Source organism: Penicillium concentricum (assembly GCF_028827145.1).
Source record: "Penicillium concentricum strain IBT 3081 chromosome Unknown utg000001l_segment0_segment0, whole genome shotgun sequence".
NCBI lineage: Eukaryota > Fungi > Ascomycota > Eurotiomycetes > Eurotiales > Aspergillaceae > Penicillium > Penicillium concentricum.
This window is the reverse complement of record NW_026622754.1, coordinates 4,994,306-5,010,858: the sequence shown is the minus strand read 5'-3', so window position 1 is coordinate 5,010,858 and position 16,553 is coordinate 4,994,306. Positions and strand designations below refer to the sequence as shown.

Sequence of the window (16,553 nt, the reverse complement as noted above, 5' to 3'; positions counted from 1 at the left end):
AGTAGTGGGGACAATAAGGTGATTTACAATATCCAATATATATAATGTACGGACCCCTTGGGTACATAGATAAAGTCGCGTCACAGATCAGATAAAAGGGCTTATAGTTTTCCAAATTTATCCAAACTTGACTTTGAAATGATCTTCTATAGGCTGGTTCTTTCGGATTATAGTCATCGATCTCATTTGGTTGAACCGAACCCTCTTTCCTCGCTCTCCTACTCCGTAGTGTGCTAAGCCTTCTCTAAGCATGAGATTTTATATACTTGGAGGTTGATTATGCCCACGTGAAAGTCATTGCTTACTTTAAGGAGCTAGACCAAATATGAGATCTAGTTCGGAGACTGATTCCCGGCATGAGCCTGATCGACCGCGGTTCAACGAATCGCCGTACCTACTGGCCCAAACCTGGAGAGGAGAACTCAAGGTCGGAGATGTTCCTTTCGAATAAAGTATAACCGAGAAATATATATGTATTGAATTCTTCAGAGGCAGTCGGTGTTCCTTCGGCTCCCCGCCCTCGGAGTTGTGGCCGAGATCCCAATCCAAGGCTTCACAGATCTTGATCTTTATTAGCAAGCTTCCCCTCTCTTCTCTGGCTTGCTCTTCAGATATATCCAGAGACTCGAAAAACATCCTTTCTACTATTCAACTTTTTATAGTATCATAGAGCTCAGCTATGTATGGAGTGCCTTCCATACAAACATTGCGGAATGTTCTTTTTGCTCATATGATACAAGGGTTTATACGGCCTCTTTTGCTTTCTTCGAAGCCCTCTGGGAGGTATGTACTACATATACAGTAGCAGCTTTACTCGGCAAACATTCCAATCTAACCCTGACGACCCCAGGGCGGCGTCAGTCATGTCTTTGTCAATTTGGGATCAGACCACCCATCCATCCTGGAGGCGATGGTGAAGGGCCAGAAAGAAAAGAAAGACCAATTCCCTACAATCATCACCTGCCCTAATGAGGTACGTTAACAATTGTATTATGCGACCCACCAAGCGTAGCGCCAGCACTACGGTTAGAGTGGGTAGTATGGATGAGAGCACTACTTACGATGAAATGCCTTTTTTAGATGGTGGCACTGTCCATGGCAGACGGCTACGCCCGACTAACCGGAAAGCCGCAAGCGGTAATCGTCCATGTCGATGTCGGCACGCAAGGACTCGGAGCAGCTGTTCACAACGCCTCATGCGGACGTGCCCCGGTTCTAATCTTTGCCGGTCTATCACCTTACACGATCGAGGGTGAGATGCGAGGTTCGCGCACGGAATATATCCACTGGATCCAAGACGTGCCGGATCAGAAGCAAATCGTCTCCCAGTATTGTCGGTACACGGGTGAGATCAAGTCCGGCAAGAATGTTAAGCAGATTGTCAACCGCGCTTTGCAGTTTGCAACCAGTGACCCACAGGGGCCTGTGTATCTCGCTGGTGCGCGAGAGGTTATGGAGGAGGATATCGAACCGTACCAGCTGAACCAGGCTGTCTGGGGTCCTGTGGCACCGGCTGCCCTGCCAGCCTCCGGCGTTGAATTGATCGCATCTGAGCTTGCGGCTGCGAGGAGCCCTATTATTATTACTGGATATTCTGGGAGGAAATCTCAAGCTGTGACTGAGCTGGTTGCATTGGCAGATAGCTTTAAGGGAATCCGTGTGCTAGACACCGGTGGTAGCGACATGTGCTTCCCCGCTGACCACCCTGGATGGTTGGGATTGAGATATCCAGGCCACGAGGCGGTGGGAGCATCCGATCTAATTCTTGTGGTAGACTGTGATGTCCCTTGGGTGCCTACTCAGTTCAAGCCATCTGCGTCGGCCAAGATTATCCACATTGATGTCGACCCTTTGAAGCAGCAGATTCCAGTTTTCTATATTCACTCGATGGCTGCATTCCGCGCCGACGCTTCAACGGCGCTCAAGCAAATCAACGATTACGTTGCTTCGCAGGACTATCTGCAACAGTTCATTAGCTCCAAGGAGAATATCAGTATGGGCCAACGCCGAAACGAGGAGTATACAAAGCGTCGACAAGAGATCTCCGATCTGGCTGTGGTCCCGGAGGGCGGCAGCGAAGCCTCCTTGAATATTAACTATCTCATGATGCAAGTCCGCCAAGGCGTTCCAGCTGATACCATCTGGGCTATCGAAGCCGTGACCATGACCCACTTTGTTGCGGATCAAGTCTCAGCTACCCAACCCCAATCGTGGATCAACTGTGGAGGTGGTGGTCTCGGCTGGTCTGGTGGAGGTGCACTTGGGATCAAGCTTGCTAGTGATATGCAGCATGGTGGACGTGGGAAGGGAAAGTTTGTCTGTCAGGTTGTTGGTGATGGAACATTCCTCTTCTCGGTACCTGGATCTGTGTACTGGATCGCTCGGCGCTACGGAATCCCCGTTTTGACAATCGTGCTGAATAACAAGGGCTGGAATGCCCCCAGACGCAGTATGCTGCTCGTTCACCCTGAAGGGGACGGCTCTCGTGCTACAAACGAAGACCTCAATATTTCCTTTGCGCCTACGCCAGATTATGCCGGTATTGCCAAGGCCGCGGCAGGTGGTGAGTTGTGGGCTGGCCGTGCCTCGACTGTCGCTGAGCTTGCCCAGAAGCTTCCAGAAGCTATCCAGAGTGTTCTGAGTGGAAAGGCAGCGGTGCTGGAAGCACAGCTCGACGGGACCACAGGCAAATATGTAGAGAGCTCGTGAGAGCATGGAATTCAGAGAGTATAAGGGGTACTTTAGAGTACTTTGAAATTTAGAGGTCGAAAAGTACTCGGTCCTTTGATTTGACAAGATGCAACCTAGGAGCCGACCCCTGGGCTTGTAGGTCATACGGTATACCTTCCGAAATTTAGATATTGTGTGTAGTACTGTACCTTTGTACGTCCCATACAAAAGACACGGATCATTTTGCAATCCTAGAGGGGGCTGCTCACTCTTCGGTGATTGACATAATTAAAGACAGCCATTCAACAATAGCCAGCGTAGGTCAATGGTAGAGCGTCAGGCTTGTATGCTATCCATGGATGGCACCTGAAGTTGCGGTGACCCCGTTTTTTTTTTTCTTTCTACTTTTCGTCTTTCTTCTTGCGCTAGTTACATATGTAGTTAACATTTTGTCTAATTCAGATAAGTATACAAAAATACAAATGGAAGTGTATACATATACTTCCCCTTTGCTCGTACATGTGAGCTGTGTGCATATTTCACCTATATCCTAGCTCCAACACCAATAATGAGGGTTTTAAAAAATATACATCTAAAAAGAAGATCAGGAAAAAAAGACGAAAAAGGCGTGATAAGAGTATGTATGTTGATGGATATGGTAAAAAGCGAAAGTATGACATCAATGTATATTTTGTATGCAAAACACAGGTAAAAGATACCTACGGAATAAATCTATCCCAGTTAGAAAGCACCCCACGCCCTTTGACATGTCAGTGCATAAAATTAACAGAAATTTACCTATAGCCATTGACTCCAATAATAGGGAAATCCTAAAAATTGAACTCTACATACTATGAACACATAAACTCCGTACTCCGTATGTTGCTCTTATCTTATAAAATGAGTCATGTGGTTCGGAGAAAGATCTCGGGATGGAGAGAGATCAACTTCCGCTCCGCTTTCGCCGAGTTGACTTTTGTAGCACCTTTCCTCTTTCTTTCTTATATAGCCTGCTTTGCTACTCAGCTCACATACCAGGTTAATACTACACATCCGCTGTATAACCGCTCCGCACAACCCCCCCCCCCCCCCCCCGGCATACCCCTCCGATTCCACATTCCGCATTTACACCGCCAACACAATATGAGTCCAGCATCCCTAGATGTCAACCTGGTGGGCGTCACCGATACCTCGGCTGTCCCTATCCCGGATCCATTGACCGTCAATGGCGTGCCAGCATGGAGAGAGAAGATGGCCAAGATCCCCACCGGCGTGGCCGCGGCATCCAGCAGTGATATGTTTAAGAGCCCGGTATGGTAATTCCAGATTGGGCACAGGCGTCGCGAGGATATGGGCGAAAGAACTCAATTGTAGGATGCAGAATGCTGATATGGCGTCTGGGACCATTAGATCTGTTATACTAAGCCCAAGGCTAAGCGGTTTGAGCGTATGTCTACCTATCCTTTCCGAATCTATACCGACTTGTTTTCATAATTCCACTTTTACTTACTTTCATTTGACCCTAGACCATTTTTCACTCGAAGCCAAGTCTCGCAAGGTTCGCACTCAATTGCGCAATGCGAAGTCCAGTCTTGCTAATCTGCTCACCTTAGGCGTCCACTTTGAAGACGGCCGCTCGTTACCTGAAAACCCCAGGTAATACTTCGGAATATGTTCTTTTTTTTCGATTCATGGTCTAATTGTGTCCTTAAGGTCTTATTTCCCTCGGTGGTGGACTGCCCTCGCCTGAATATTTCCCCTTCGAGCACTTGGATATTAAGGTCCCCACTGCCCCCGGATTCTCTCCGGAGGCTACTCGAGAGTCGGGCACAGTTCTCCGTGCCGGAAAGCATGATATTCAGGAAGGAACTAGCACCTATGGTGAGTCCCCATTCTCTTCATGCATTAGAAATGGCCCTGACTGATCCAATTCCTTAGACTTGGAGATTGCCCTTAACTACGGACAAGCTACCGGAGCTGCGCCATTGCTTCGTTTTGTCACAGAGCACACCGAAGTAAGTATTAAACACCAGGTCTCTCTTTCTCAGCAGAGACTAACCACAGCAGATCATTCACAGCCCTCCCTACTCTGACTGGCAATGCACCCTGACCTCCGGCAGCACTTATGCTTGGGACACTGCTCTCCGCGTGTTCTGTGAGCGCGGAGACTACATCCTCATGGAGGAATATACCTTCGCCAGCGCCGCCGAGACCGCCTTCCCCTTGGGCATTAAGGCCGTGGGCATCCCAATGGACGAGCAAGGTCTCATCCCAGAGAAAATGGACGAAATTCTCAGCAACTGGGACGTCGCCGCCCGGGGTGCACGCAAGCCTTACGTGCTATACACCATCCCGACAGGACAGAACCCGACCGGTGCCACCCAGTCCGCAGAACGCCGCCACGCAGTGTACAAGGTCGCACAGAGGCACGATCTCATCATCGTTGAGGACGAACCCTACTATTTCCTGCAGATGCAGCCCTATACCAGCGGGGACGCCTCCCCAGTGCCTCCTCCTTCCACCCACGAGGAGTTCATCAAGTCGCTTGTCCCCTCGTTCCTGAGCATGGACACTGATGGCCGTGTCGTTCGCCTCGAGTCCTTCTCCAAAGTTATCTCGCCCGGTTCTCGGGTTGGCTGGATCGTCGCTTCCGAGCAGATCATCGAGCGCTTCATCCGTACCTTCGAGGTTTCCTCACAGAACCCTAGCGGTATTGCCCAGATCGCGCTCTTCAAACTTCTGGATGAGCACTGGGGCCACTCTGGGTACTTGGATTGGCTGATCAACCTGCGCATGTCGTACACTGCTCGTCGTGACTCGCTTGTTCACGCCTGTGAGAAGCACCTGCCCCGCGAAATCGTTCACTGGGAAGCCCCCGCGGCTGGCATGTTCGTAAGTTTTCTCTTTCTTATCCCGCTCACCTATCATCCTGAGATAATACTAATTTGATAACCAGCACTGGATGGAAATCGATTGGCACAAGCACCCCGGCGTTGCTGCGGGTAAGACTCGTACCGCTATTGAAGAAGAAATCTTCCTGTCCGCTGTGGACGGAGGCGTCCTTCTCTCCCGCGGCAGCTGGTTCAAACCCGACCATGACACCGTTGAGGAGAAGATGTTCTTCCGTGCGACCTTCGCAGCTGCTTCGTCAGAGAAGATTGACGAAGCTATCTCGCGCTTCGCCGAGGCTCTCCGCGCGCAGTTTGGCCTGTAAACTGGTTCCTGGCCTACGATCTTGACGAATCTCTTTATTATAAAGAGGATGCATTTAACACGGATAGTTTTGCGATTTTAGATGGTAGGTGTCGCGGCTTTGTAGAAGGGTTGTTTCGCGTTGTGTTCCAGAGAACACATTTCAATCTCGGTTATATCTCTTTTTGGTCAATCTATTGACTCATTTAGTCAACAATTATACGGTTCTCTCTTCTACCCGAGATTCAATATCGAGTCGAAAGATCAACCGTGTATGTATGTTAGTGTGAGTGTGCACGTCAACCCTGATACCTGATTGGTTCTCGGTATCTGACTCGGCTGATCGCCTATATAGCTTAGCTATTATGAGAGAAATAACTTGGCTTTTTTTCTTATTCAGACCAAATTTTAGTATATAAAATGGGGATTCTTATATTGTAGACCTTTTATACCGCTTTTCTTTCTGCCAGCCGTCTACCTACCGCGTTGGCCTATAAAGCGCCGCTAGCAATCTACTCTATAGGAGCGTAGGGAACGGAGGGCCTCTCGCTTTTTCTTTAATATTTAGTCTTAATATAATATACTGGCTAACTCTCTAATGTTTTCTTTTTAGTACGAGGCCGTCCCGAAGGGTCGGCCCTAGCTACTTGTACATAGTATGTCTATAATTAATGGTGTGATGTAATGTACAAGAATAACAATGGTATCAGGCAATAAAGTGAAAGTAACAAACGATGAGAAGTGTCCACACGAATCAACTCCATTCAAAAGGAGCACCTCCAAAAAAAGATCATGACCCCAGAATCTTGCCATAGGCATCCTCCACCTCCTTAGCAATCTCCAACAGTGTGACAATAATAATTTGGTGCGTCACATTAGGCAGCTTATCACGCTGCAGCCCAATCCACTCCAACGGTGGCGTAGCCTCACCCATATCCCGGAGCTGCGGCGTCTCAATAACTGGCGGCTCAAGCGCAGTATAGGTATACTTGGAGAGGGGGACATTGACAACCGCAGTAATCTTCTCCTGCTGCTCAGAGCTAGCACCACCCCCTTCACCACCGCTTCCTGGCCCACCGGTGATGCGCACCGCAGAAGGTGGCAAGGGCTTGCCAAGTCGCGACGCAAGCGCACGCGAGTGCGTCTCCCACATATCGCGGATGAAGCTGATGCGCGAGTAGTTCCAGCCGACATCGACTTTGCCCTCAAACGTGCTGCAGAATATGTAGTCGATCTGGTGGGTTCCTGGAACCTGCCAGGTTTCCATGCTTGCGACTAGTCGGGGCACTTTGAGGATTGTTCCGCCGCGAGATGCTGCGGCTCGCTCGGCGATCTCGTCCACTGAGATTTCGTCGAGTTGGGCGGATGTGGGTCGCGTGATGCTGGATAGCGCAACGCGAAGTTGGCCCAGTGTTAGGCCTAGGGCACTGTGGATTTTGTTGGCTTCGAGCGAGACGGCGAATCGGGCCTCGGCGTCGTAGGCTTCTACCTTGAAGATCTGGTTGTCGAAGAATGAGCTGGGGAATGCTCCCAGGTTGACGTGGCGGATCTTCACGACGACTCCGGTGTGCAGAGAGATGGGTGCTTTTTCGGATTGGTCGTCGTCTTTCTTTACTAGATCCTTGGCGCTGACTTCGAGGTGCTCGGTGAGGATAGAAGACTTGCGACGAAGGTACCGCTCTACCTCGAGTAGTGATGCTTTGTAGGCTGCTTGGACATCTTGGATCAAGCGCTGCCACGCCTGGAATAGCGCCAATGTTTGTGATGCTGTCAGAGATGTGCAGAATAGCTGGACTTTGTCGCCTTCCAGGATACTGAAAAGGCGCTGGCTCTGCGCCCCGGACGTGTTTCGAACATTATACATCAAGAAATTGAACATGGCAATCTGTGCAACCAAGAAAGGTTGGTAGTCGAATGATACCTTAGCTTGGAGGTGATGAAAAGCAATCGTGGCTTGAATCAACGGTGTGCGTCCCGTCCCAGGGGAGTCGGGCCATTCGATGGAGGTATGAATTTTCAGCTTTCCAAGTTCGACAATCCCACTCATGCGACCCTTACTCTCGATCGCAATTGAGCCGAAATTGATACACATGTTCTGCTCATTGTCGGATGTCTTGCTGGTAGACACCCACAGATCAACAATCGCAAATTGTGCCTTGCCTAGTGTCGAGCCCAAGTCGAGCTGAATCTCGAGCTTCTCAATCGCGATGGTAGTGTTCCAGGGGAATGCGGACGCTGACGCAACTTGTTGGTATCGCTGCACAATATAGGTTTGCGCTTCAGACGGTTCTGGCTGGACAGGCCCACTCGAGCTAGTTTCATTGTCGGATGGAAGCCAGATCTCCTTGAAGAGCAAGGAGTCTTGAACTTGCTTGGCATTCACTGCGACCTTCATTGGACTGACGCGCAAAATAGCTGACATACCGTTCATTCGGCCAAGGTGCTTGCTATTCATCATGGACAACACCATAGACTTGACCTCGAAGCTTGCGGTTGATTCATTGGAGTACACATGCTTTACAGATGCTTCCAAGTTATTGAAAGCCAAAGAGAGAGCAAGGAACCGGCCCTGCTCTTCCGATAGGACTGTGTTGACAGTCACGTAGACACTCTCAAACCTTGCAGTAGCTGCGACTCTTGCAATAGGCTGGCAGCTCAAGCTAAACTCCTGTTTGCAAAACAGCAGTCCCAGGTTTACCTTGCACCGACCAAGAATGCTGGTCGGATCGACGGCACCAAATGGCTTCTCCTGCATCAGTTTCTGTGACTGTAACTTCGCTGCGGCAGATGGCCTTCGAGGCTGGCCCTGCTGGTTGCCCATGATCTCCTTGACTGTGGCGGTCATTTGCTTGACGAGAGGAACAAGGGTTGGATACAATGTATTCGTCGAGGGGTCGACCTTCAGCTCCGCATTCAGTGCTGGATCATCGGTACCATTGTCCTCGAATTGGAGTTTGAACGCCACTCCCGGTGCTCGGAGGGTTGCTGTAGTCGCTGCATCGCCTTGTACATATTGGCCATATTTTGCGTCGGAGAGTCGGCTACCTTTCCATGAGGCCGCTAACAATGTCTGGTGATCATGGCCAAGTTTTCCTTGAAGTGTGACAGTAGCACCCGCAAAGTCAACATCGACAAGGAGCGACCGCAATCGTCTGTTACCAAAAAGGTTGCTACCTTTGCTGATGTTGGTGTTTTCGGGAGAGTCTGCTCTAGTTGCCCAAACAGCCTTGCCTTCACGAAGCGCCTCGCTTGCCGTAGCAATTGAGTCTTGTATCATGCTGGCCGGTATGATAAACTCCGACGTGGCACGCATGTCGAGAGATTTGCCAGCTGCTTGGAAAACAAGCGAAACTTCCTTTCCTTTGGAGGAATACGCAACGTTGAAGACCAACTCTGGCATAAGGGCTGAATTGAGCGAGCGCTTTCCTCTGTCCGCTCCGAATGGTACCATCTGAAGTTGCATGTTTTCAATTCGAAGTTTGGCTGCGTTCTTCTTCTTGTTGGACAGTTCAACTTGCTGGATTGAAAAGACCAAGTCCTCAGGCTGTCGACCAGACTTGTTGTGCATCGTGGCCATGTTCCAAGCGACTTGAATAGACCGGAATTGTAAAGAGTAAAGAGCATTAAGGAATGTTTCCGGGGTGGAATCATCGTTGACATGGATTTCAGGGGCAGTGGGGGCTCCGTCATTTGTATCGATGTGGCTGCCATGCCTCAATTTCCTAAGACGCTTGACTTCATGGGAAAGGTCTAGAGTCTTGATGCGCTCTTGTGTATAGACGGCAATGTCGACCACGAGGGCTGCTGTCTCAGCGAATAGTTCGACATCGAACCTGTCGCTAGTGAAATGGTATGCTCTCGTGATCTCCCCATTATCGCGGACCGCAGAGGTTCCCTGAAGCTTGACCCCAGCAGAGAAGCCGCCATATGATTGACTGCTAGCTTCTTCTTGTCTTAGCAGCTCAAATCTGATTTGAGAGGCATCGATGTTGAACTCGGGATGCTCCATGGGGTATCCTCGGTCTAGCCCGTTTTCAAGTCGCATACGCATCATTCCAAGGCTGAATATCATCTCTGCAGAGTAATCTTTGCTATTGAGACCAGGCGCAATGGCATGGATTTCGAATCCAGCCATTGTGAGACGGGATTTGTAGAGGATCTGCTGGGTACCAGATGCTGGTTTGGGCTTTGGGGACTCCCTCTGTAACGACAGCACGTCTTTCAAGTGTGACTGGAGAACATCTAAATTCTGCTTGAGGTCACAAATCAAATGGGAAACATCAGGTCCTGTCAAAACGGCCAGAAGACTGCGCACAGCACTTGTTTCTAGGCGAATGAGTTCAATCGTGACATCAACCTCCACTTGCTTGCGTTCCGACGAGAGGCTGGCAAGGATTCGCCCGTTTACGGGAGGTATTTCCAGCATTGACAAAACATTGAATCTGTCGCCTTCGCCCGATACGAACATGTGCGAGTTCTTCTTCACATCAAAGTCAACCTCGATTTTGGGTGCTTCTGCGGGCATCACTGACATGCGAGCTACCTCGCCTGACACAAGGTAGGTCAAAGATGGCAGAAGGCTAAAGGTAAACCGATAGTCTTCTAAGAACATTGCCGCATGGAAGGTGTCACGAGTAGGTTTATTCGATACGAGGCTCTGATCGGATTCCGGCTTTGGTACTTTGACACTATCCACAAGTTGCTGGATGTATCTGACTTCGTCCGCGATAAGCCTGTCTGCTGTGTGTGCCAAGCTGACAGGGTCTTCTTTCATGTCATAACGAAGTTTCCTACAAGACCCAGCGAGCTTCCAATCATGTCGGCATTCGTTGCCATCTTCCTCTGATGCAAGCGAAAGGTAGATGTATGGGTCAGCAATTCTTGACAACATCAGAGTCGTGGATTGACTTTGAAGCTCAGATGAGCACCCTTCAGCGCTAAACAATACAGCAAGGTCTTCATGTTCTGATTTTTGGGCACCCAGCGACTTGTGCACGATCGATCCTCGGAGAGCTTTCGCTATCATAGCAAGCTTAACATTGATACCATCGAGAGTGATGGAACCAAAATCAGTGCCAAAGATAAACTGTAGCTCGGTCGGTGACTTCTCTTGGACCTTGTCACTTGGGACATGGCCCGGCGAGGATTCGAGAGTGATATTCGACATGACCTTGACCACCCCTTCAACAAGGTCCAGAATTTCCCAGCGAAGCCTCAGGGCTGCTGATCCGCAATAGGACTGTAGGGTGATGAGATTCTTGCCCAGCCCCCCTTCACCTTCAGGCGAGTCTGGAGCAAATGATGCAATAGTGGACAAATTCCCTATGATCAAGTCACTTTCTCTCGGACCAGGATCCATGGAGAATCGGAATGTTTGGATGGTAGAGGATAGGAACATTGAAGGCCGGGAAGTCTGCTGCCGTTCAGCGGCGTGGGGCCAAACACGGCGCATGACATAGCTTTTGGCGACATGTGCCAGGTCCCAGGCTCGCCAGTGATCAAAGCCAGATAATACAGCCTTTTTGGCATTTGCCGGCAAAGGGAAAGTGTCACAAAAGCATTTCTGCTCCAACTCACGCTTCTGATGAGCAGGTAGGCCTTTGAAAATTTTGCGAATGCGAGATATGATTTTCCACGAGTCATGCTGCCGCAGGTGAGTCGAAGCAACCCTGAGAATGTAAGATATACGAGCAAGGAAGATTGGATCTGGTATATCAGTGGCCGATTGGGTGAGAGAGTACAAGAGGTATTGTAGGCGCTTCTCGCTAGACGTTAGAAGCTGTTGAAAGGACGACGCGACAGAATCAAACATAGTCGTGGCTCGGCGAACAAGAAATGCGAGACGCTCCACCGACTTTGCTGATGTTATTGTATTGAATGTTCGCACTTGAAAATTAGAGCGAACATTAGGCGAGGTCACGAGCCAGAAATTCATATCTTCCAAGTGAGAATTGAACACGGCTTTCTCATGGAAAGAATCTGCTCGACTGCCCTCGATGAAAATTGATACGTGGTCCGCTGTCACATGAACCGTCACACCTTGTTTGAGACCTTCGAGCAGATCGCCTTTCCGACGCTGAACCTTTCTCCGGAAGTCAGTATGCAGACGACGGATCTCGATGCTGTATTCATCTCGGAACTCGATCTGTTTGTTATTGGGGGCCTCAGACAGGTCAACTAGTCGTAATTGAATGGAGGGAACGCGAAGAGCAACAGCCGTTGAAATTCTCGGTTGGCTCATGGCATTGTCGTAACCAACAATGTTCGATATCACATCCTTTTGAAGCGAGTCGATGATTCGTGTAGGATCCTTTGGTTCCAACCCATCTAGTAAGGTAGCTAGAGTTAGAAGGAATTTGGGTGTACAAAATCCTCGAATACCCAGCGGGATCTCGCACGCAAGATTTATGTATTTCGTTTGATCATCATCAAATGTGAGAAACATGGACTTTGGACCCATTGGAGAGTCTTCATTCATCGTGTTATCTTCGTCCGCGAATGGCAACGGGAGTTCAGATGTATCCAAATGAAGCTTGTAGTACGTGAAACATGGCATTATCCACGGATTTGCGTCTCTTGTCGCAGAAGATGAGAATGCGCCTGCCTGAGGCCCGGAGTTTGGTCTATCTCTCGACCGGTCGATTTTTGAGACGGACGCGCTCGATGCTCTGGTAGGCAGAAAAGACCGTGATTTGGAAACAGAATCGGATGCTGCTCCGGGGCTGTTGGCAGTGTGTATCCGGACACTTTTCATACTTGATGCTTCTGACTGGACAAGGAAACTCTTGGCGCTTCCACTGGAACGAGGCCCTGAAGCTCTCTGATATGACGGTGCATCAATATAGCCATGCCTGCCATGAATAGGTTCAGGCATTGAAGGTATGGCCATGGTTGGGGGGAGTACGTCGTCGTCAGGAGGAAGTGTTGAAGCTGGGCCAGTCTCTTCCCAGTCAAAAAGCAACCACTGTGCTCTGTGAGTCCGCTGATCGTGGATTTTGATATGTTCTTGCTGAAGTCGTCGACTTTCGGCAATATCAGATTTACGCAAAGCCATCTTCAGCCCAATTGTGAATTGGAAAAGTCCTATGGGGGAGATCATTTCTCCCGCTGATGGATTGTATTGAGAGGCAGATTGACGATCAACGGCAGCGATCGAGATATCCGGAACGAGAAGGCTCATACGTTTCGAAAACTTGGTGCTTGCCCAATCATTGAAGTTTACATTCAAGGGGCGTGTGCTCAAAATCACAGCTGTTTGGTCCAGTAGCACGGAGACATGAATCGAGTCAACCTTGGCTCTCAAGAAAGTGACGTCAAACAGAAGCTCGGGGAACAGCAATGGTAAAGCATTTTCCTCGTTGTCGAACGAGAAATCAAAGCTCTTCAAAGATGAAGTCAAGCAGGCCAAGAACTCGGTGGAGCATTCTCCGACAATTCTACCGACTTCAAAATCCCAATTACAAACGTAGGTGGGTTCAAGCGGCGGCAAGCCAAACAGACGATGCCCATAAACCGAGATTCCATCGATGAACAGCTGAGTGCTAGAAATAGTGGAAGGGCCATCCAGCTGTGTGGTCTCCAAATCAATTTTCAACGGGGTGACGGAAAATTGCAAGTCCATATAGTAGTTAGTGAAGCGCAAATCCGCTTCGAGTGAGGCTGCGCTAAGTCCCATGCACTCTGAGTGGTCATATATATTCACAGGAAGCAAAGCACGTGGGCCGTCAACCGTGACATGCACAAGCACATCCATGTCATTTGACTTTCGGTTTGGGTTGACGCCTGTGGGATTTGACGGTGGCTCGTCGGCATAGACCAGCTCTTGGTATTCTTCAAGTGTCTTAAAGTGCATCTCCTCACCAAAATAGTTCTCTCTGACTGTCATGAAACTCTTGATTAAGAATCCAAAAAGGTATAGACGAGGTGAAGTACCATCGATGTTGAGCATCAGCGTGTCAGTCAGTGCCGGGGATGTTGACTGGAAATAGTTATAGGAGCCGTCAATGAACAAATTATCGAGGGTGGCCATGGATTTTTGCGGCAAGAACTCGTGCAGGGTATCCCATAGAGGAGTTGTGTAGTCCACGCCGCCATCTTCAAGGTTGACCCTGAACTCGATGGCATTTTGTTCAGGTTGATATTTGTTCAATGGTATCATGACATTAGACGTCAGTCGCTTGCCTTTGATGACAATGAATCGGTTGTCCTCTAGATCCGAAGGATTGTTGATGATGTTTCGGTCGTTGACATTGATGTAAAGTTGGAAGTCGGAGAAATTGAGATCGAGGTTGTAGATAAAAGGCACAAATGCGTAGTAGTCCGAAGGCGGTCCCGAAGCCCAGTCACTAACGAGATCTGTGAGAAGGAATATGTGATCGCGTAGGAGGAAAAGCTGTAGCTCCTGGCTTTCGGCAGTAAATTTCCAGGAGCGAAGACTATTCCAGGAGAGTGGGTTGGACAGATCGCAAGTGACTTGTTGTCGAGGACATTGCCAGAGCAAGCCATGATTGATGCTAGATGATAATCTCGACTCTCGCAAGTCGATAGAAAGTTCATTTCGAAACCCGGCGCTCGATCCCACCATGTCCATGGTATAATTGATGGTAGAGTCGGCGGCAACACAAAGGGAAAGCCACCCAAACGGGCGAATTTCAGGGCCAAGGTAGCCCTTTTCACCTTCTTTCGCTCGAGCTTTCTTCTGGTCATTTGGCTTCTTTGCTCTCGATGCACCCCCAACGGCATCAGCACGACCCTTCCATTGCCAATCCTTGGAAGGCTCTCGTGTCGGAATGCGCAATGTCAACTCCTCGTTGATTTCCATGCGCAACTTAAATGCTGTGCTTTGTCGCAGAACACCAGGGGCTAATTGCTCTGTTGGCTCAGAGTTGCGATAGAAGTTTGGAAAAAAGACATTCTGCAGGCCAACACGCTCCCTATCAGCCCATGGTCCGTAGTTTATCGTACCTCCGTCAATCTTGATGTCAATCCCCCATTCTGGAGAAGGAGCATAATTGATATTGGTATCCATTGATTGAGACCGAACAGTTGACGTTGGTTGAATAACGACTCGTCCAGGGATGTCCCAGTAGTAGGTTATATTCAAGCTAGGGCTATCCACGATGGTAGAAAACCTGCCATATTCAACCGAATTCCATTTCTCGTGGTCATCCTCGCTCCCTTCGTCCAGATATCGAGAGAGACCGGTCCAGCGGACCTCAGGAAACTCTGCCTGGCTCCTCGGCATACTGTTGGTGTGTCTGCCATCGTTATGGAACGATTCGACAGATGTCTGGAAATATGGGACCAAGTCTCGAATGCTGTGCCATACCCTGCGTCTCTGGAATTGATAGTTGAGCATATTTTGAGGTTTTTTCTTCGATTCGGGCTCTTTCTCTTGCACGGCACCTAGATCTTTGGCAGTGGCCGACTGGTTCTGCTTGAAGTCCGGGTTTGGCCGCATTTGAATCACTGGATTATTGAGTTGAAATGAAAATATTTGACGATACAAATCAAGCGGGCCCGAATTGGAAGCATCGATGGTGCCCGTTCCAGTGTCGAATGTCGTTGTCAACACAGATCGGGTATGCTCGTTTCCCATGACAATGGCTCCCTTTTGGCAATCCAGCTTCACAGGCAAAAGTTGTAACATATTGGACACCGGGTCCGATAGCTCTGATTCACCAATAGTAGTCCTCTGTGACGCAGCCCCGCCCCTCTCACTCATGCTACGCTCTGACATGGGTTTCATGGTTGGCCGATGGCAAGACGCCTCTTCAAAACCAAAGGCGTTGCCATTTTCTGCCGTCGCGCGAGACTCCGGGGGTTTCGAATTGTCGTCGTCTAAATCATCATTTTTGGGATAATATCCAAAGCCAGCAAGGATACTGTCATAGGCGGGAGTCCGGTTGTAGATGAACCATTCAAGGCCATATGTGTTGATAGTAATCCGGCACGGCAATTTAGTTGTATTTCCCATGCCACCTTGCTCCCCCAGATTGTCATCTGTTCCATCGCGCGGGGACCTCGCATGTCCTTTCCTTGGGGTATGATGAGCAAGACCTGCCTTGCGTCGAATTCCTGTCAAGTCATTTCGCTCGACTGCACGCGTCCAATAGCGCCATGTTATGAATCCTCCATGGATAAAGATCGTCTCGTTCACGCCATGGTACCGAATGCCCTTGAAGAAGATTCTCCCTCCGAGTAGGGAGACTTGTAGTGCGTTGATATCAACATATGCACGGTAGTAATGCCAGGTGTATGCTCGGATCGCGTAAGAGACGAGGTTCGCGAAGAGCCGATTGAAGTAGAGCAAAAAGAACAGAGCGCTATGTCTGTGATCAGTGTAATCCACCCGCGTTGAACAGCGCAAACTTACAGAATGCAGGAGACAATCAGTTCCAAGAGAAAGAACCTAAACTGGTCAATATAACAGTCATGACCCGAGCAGTGACTCCATACCAATTGAAGCTTGGATCTGGCGTCAGGAAAGCCGATGTCAAGCTTGTACTAGCCATCTCTCTCCGCCAGTCAACATGGACAGCGCCAGCGCGATAGAACGCGAATGACGAGCCAAAATTGACTTTTCAATCATGGACACCAAAGTGGCTGGGTCAAATATCCTTGAAGAGCAAGGTGAGGACGTTGTTTAGGAAGTCCGAGAGCGGTGTCACGAGAAGATCGTCATCGGACAA

At 49.3% G+C, this 16,553-nt stretch overlaps 3 protein-coding genes across 3 annotated transcripts; 2 read left to right on the top strand and 1 right to left on the bottom strand.

Annotated features, from left to right (window-relative positions):
- Positions 1–325: 325 nt before the first annotated feature.
- N7517_001903 (uncharacterized protein) lies at positions 326–2,709 on the top strand (the record flags this gene model as incomplete). Its single annotated transcript, XM_056719633.1, has 4 exons — positions 326–427; positions 577–783; positions 851–973; positions 1,081–2,709. The coding sequence occupies 4 exons, from the start codon at positions 326–328 to the stop codon at positions 2,707–2,709; spliced, it is 2,061 nt and encodes a 686-aa protein (XP_056583768.1).
- An 861-nt stretch (positions 2,710–3,570) lies between these two features.
- N7517_001902 (aminotransferase-like domain-containing protein) lies at positions 3,571–5,884 on the top strand (the record flags this gene model as incomplete). The annotated part of the gene is made up of 8 exons (XM_056719632.1): positions 3,571–3,981; positions 4,081–4,117; positions 4,197–4,228; positions 4,284–4,326; positions 4,384–4,551; positions 4,609–4,685; positions 4,735–5,562; positions 5,627–5,884. The coding sequence occupies 8 exons, from the start codon at positions 3,571–3,573 to the stop codon at positions 5,882–5,884; spliced, it is 1,854 nt and encodes a 617-aa protein (XP_056583767.1).
- Positions 5,885–6,652: 768 nt separating this feature from the next.
- Positions 6,653–16,376, bottom strand: N7517_001901 (uncharacterized protein; the record flags this gene model as incomplete). The annotated part of the gene is made up of 3 exons (XM_056719631.1): positions 6,653–16,187; positions 16,238–16,273; positions 16,321–16,376. 3 exons carry the CDS (start codon positions 16,374–16,376, stop codon positions 6,653–6,655), a joined length of 9,627 nt encoding a protein of 3,208 aa, XP_056583766.1.
- Positions 16,377–16,553: the final 177 nt, after the last annotated feature.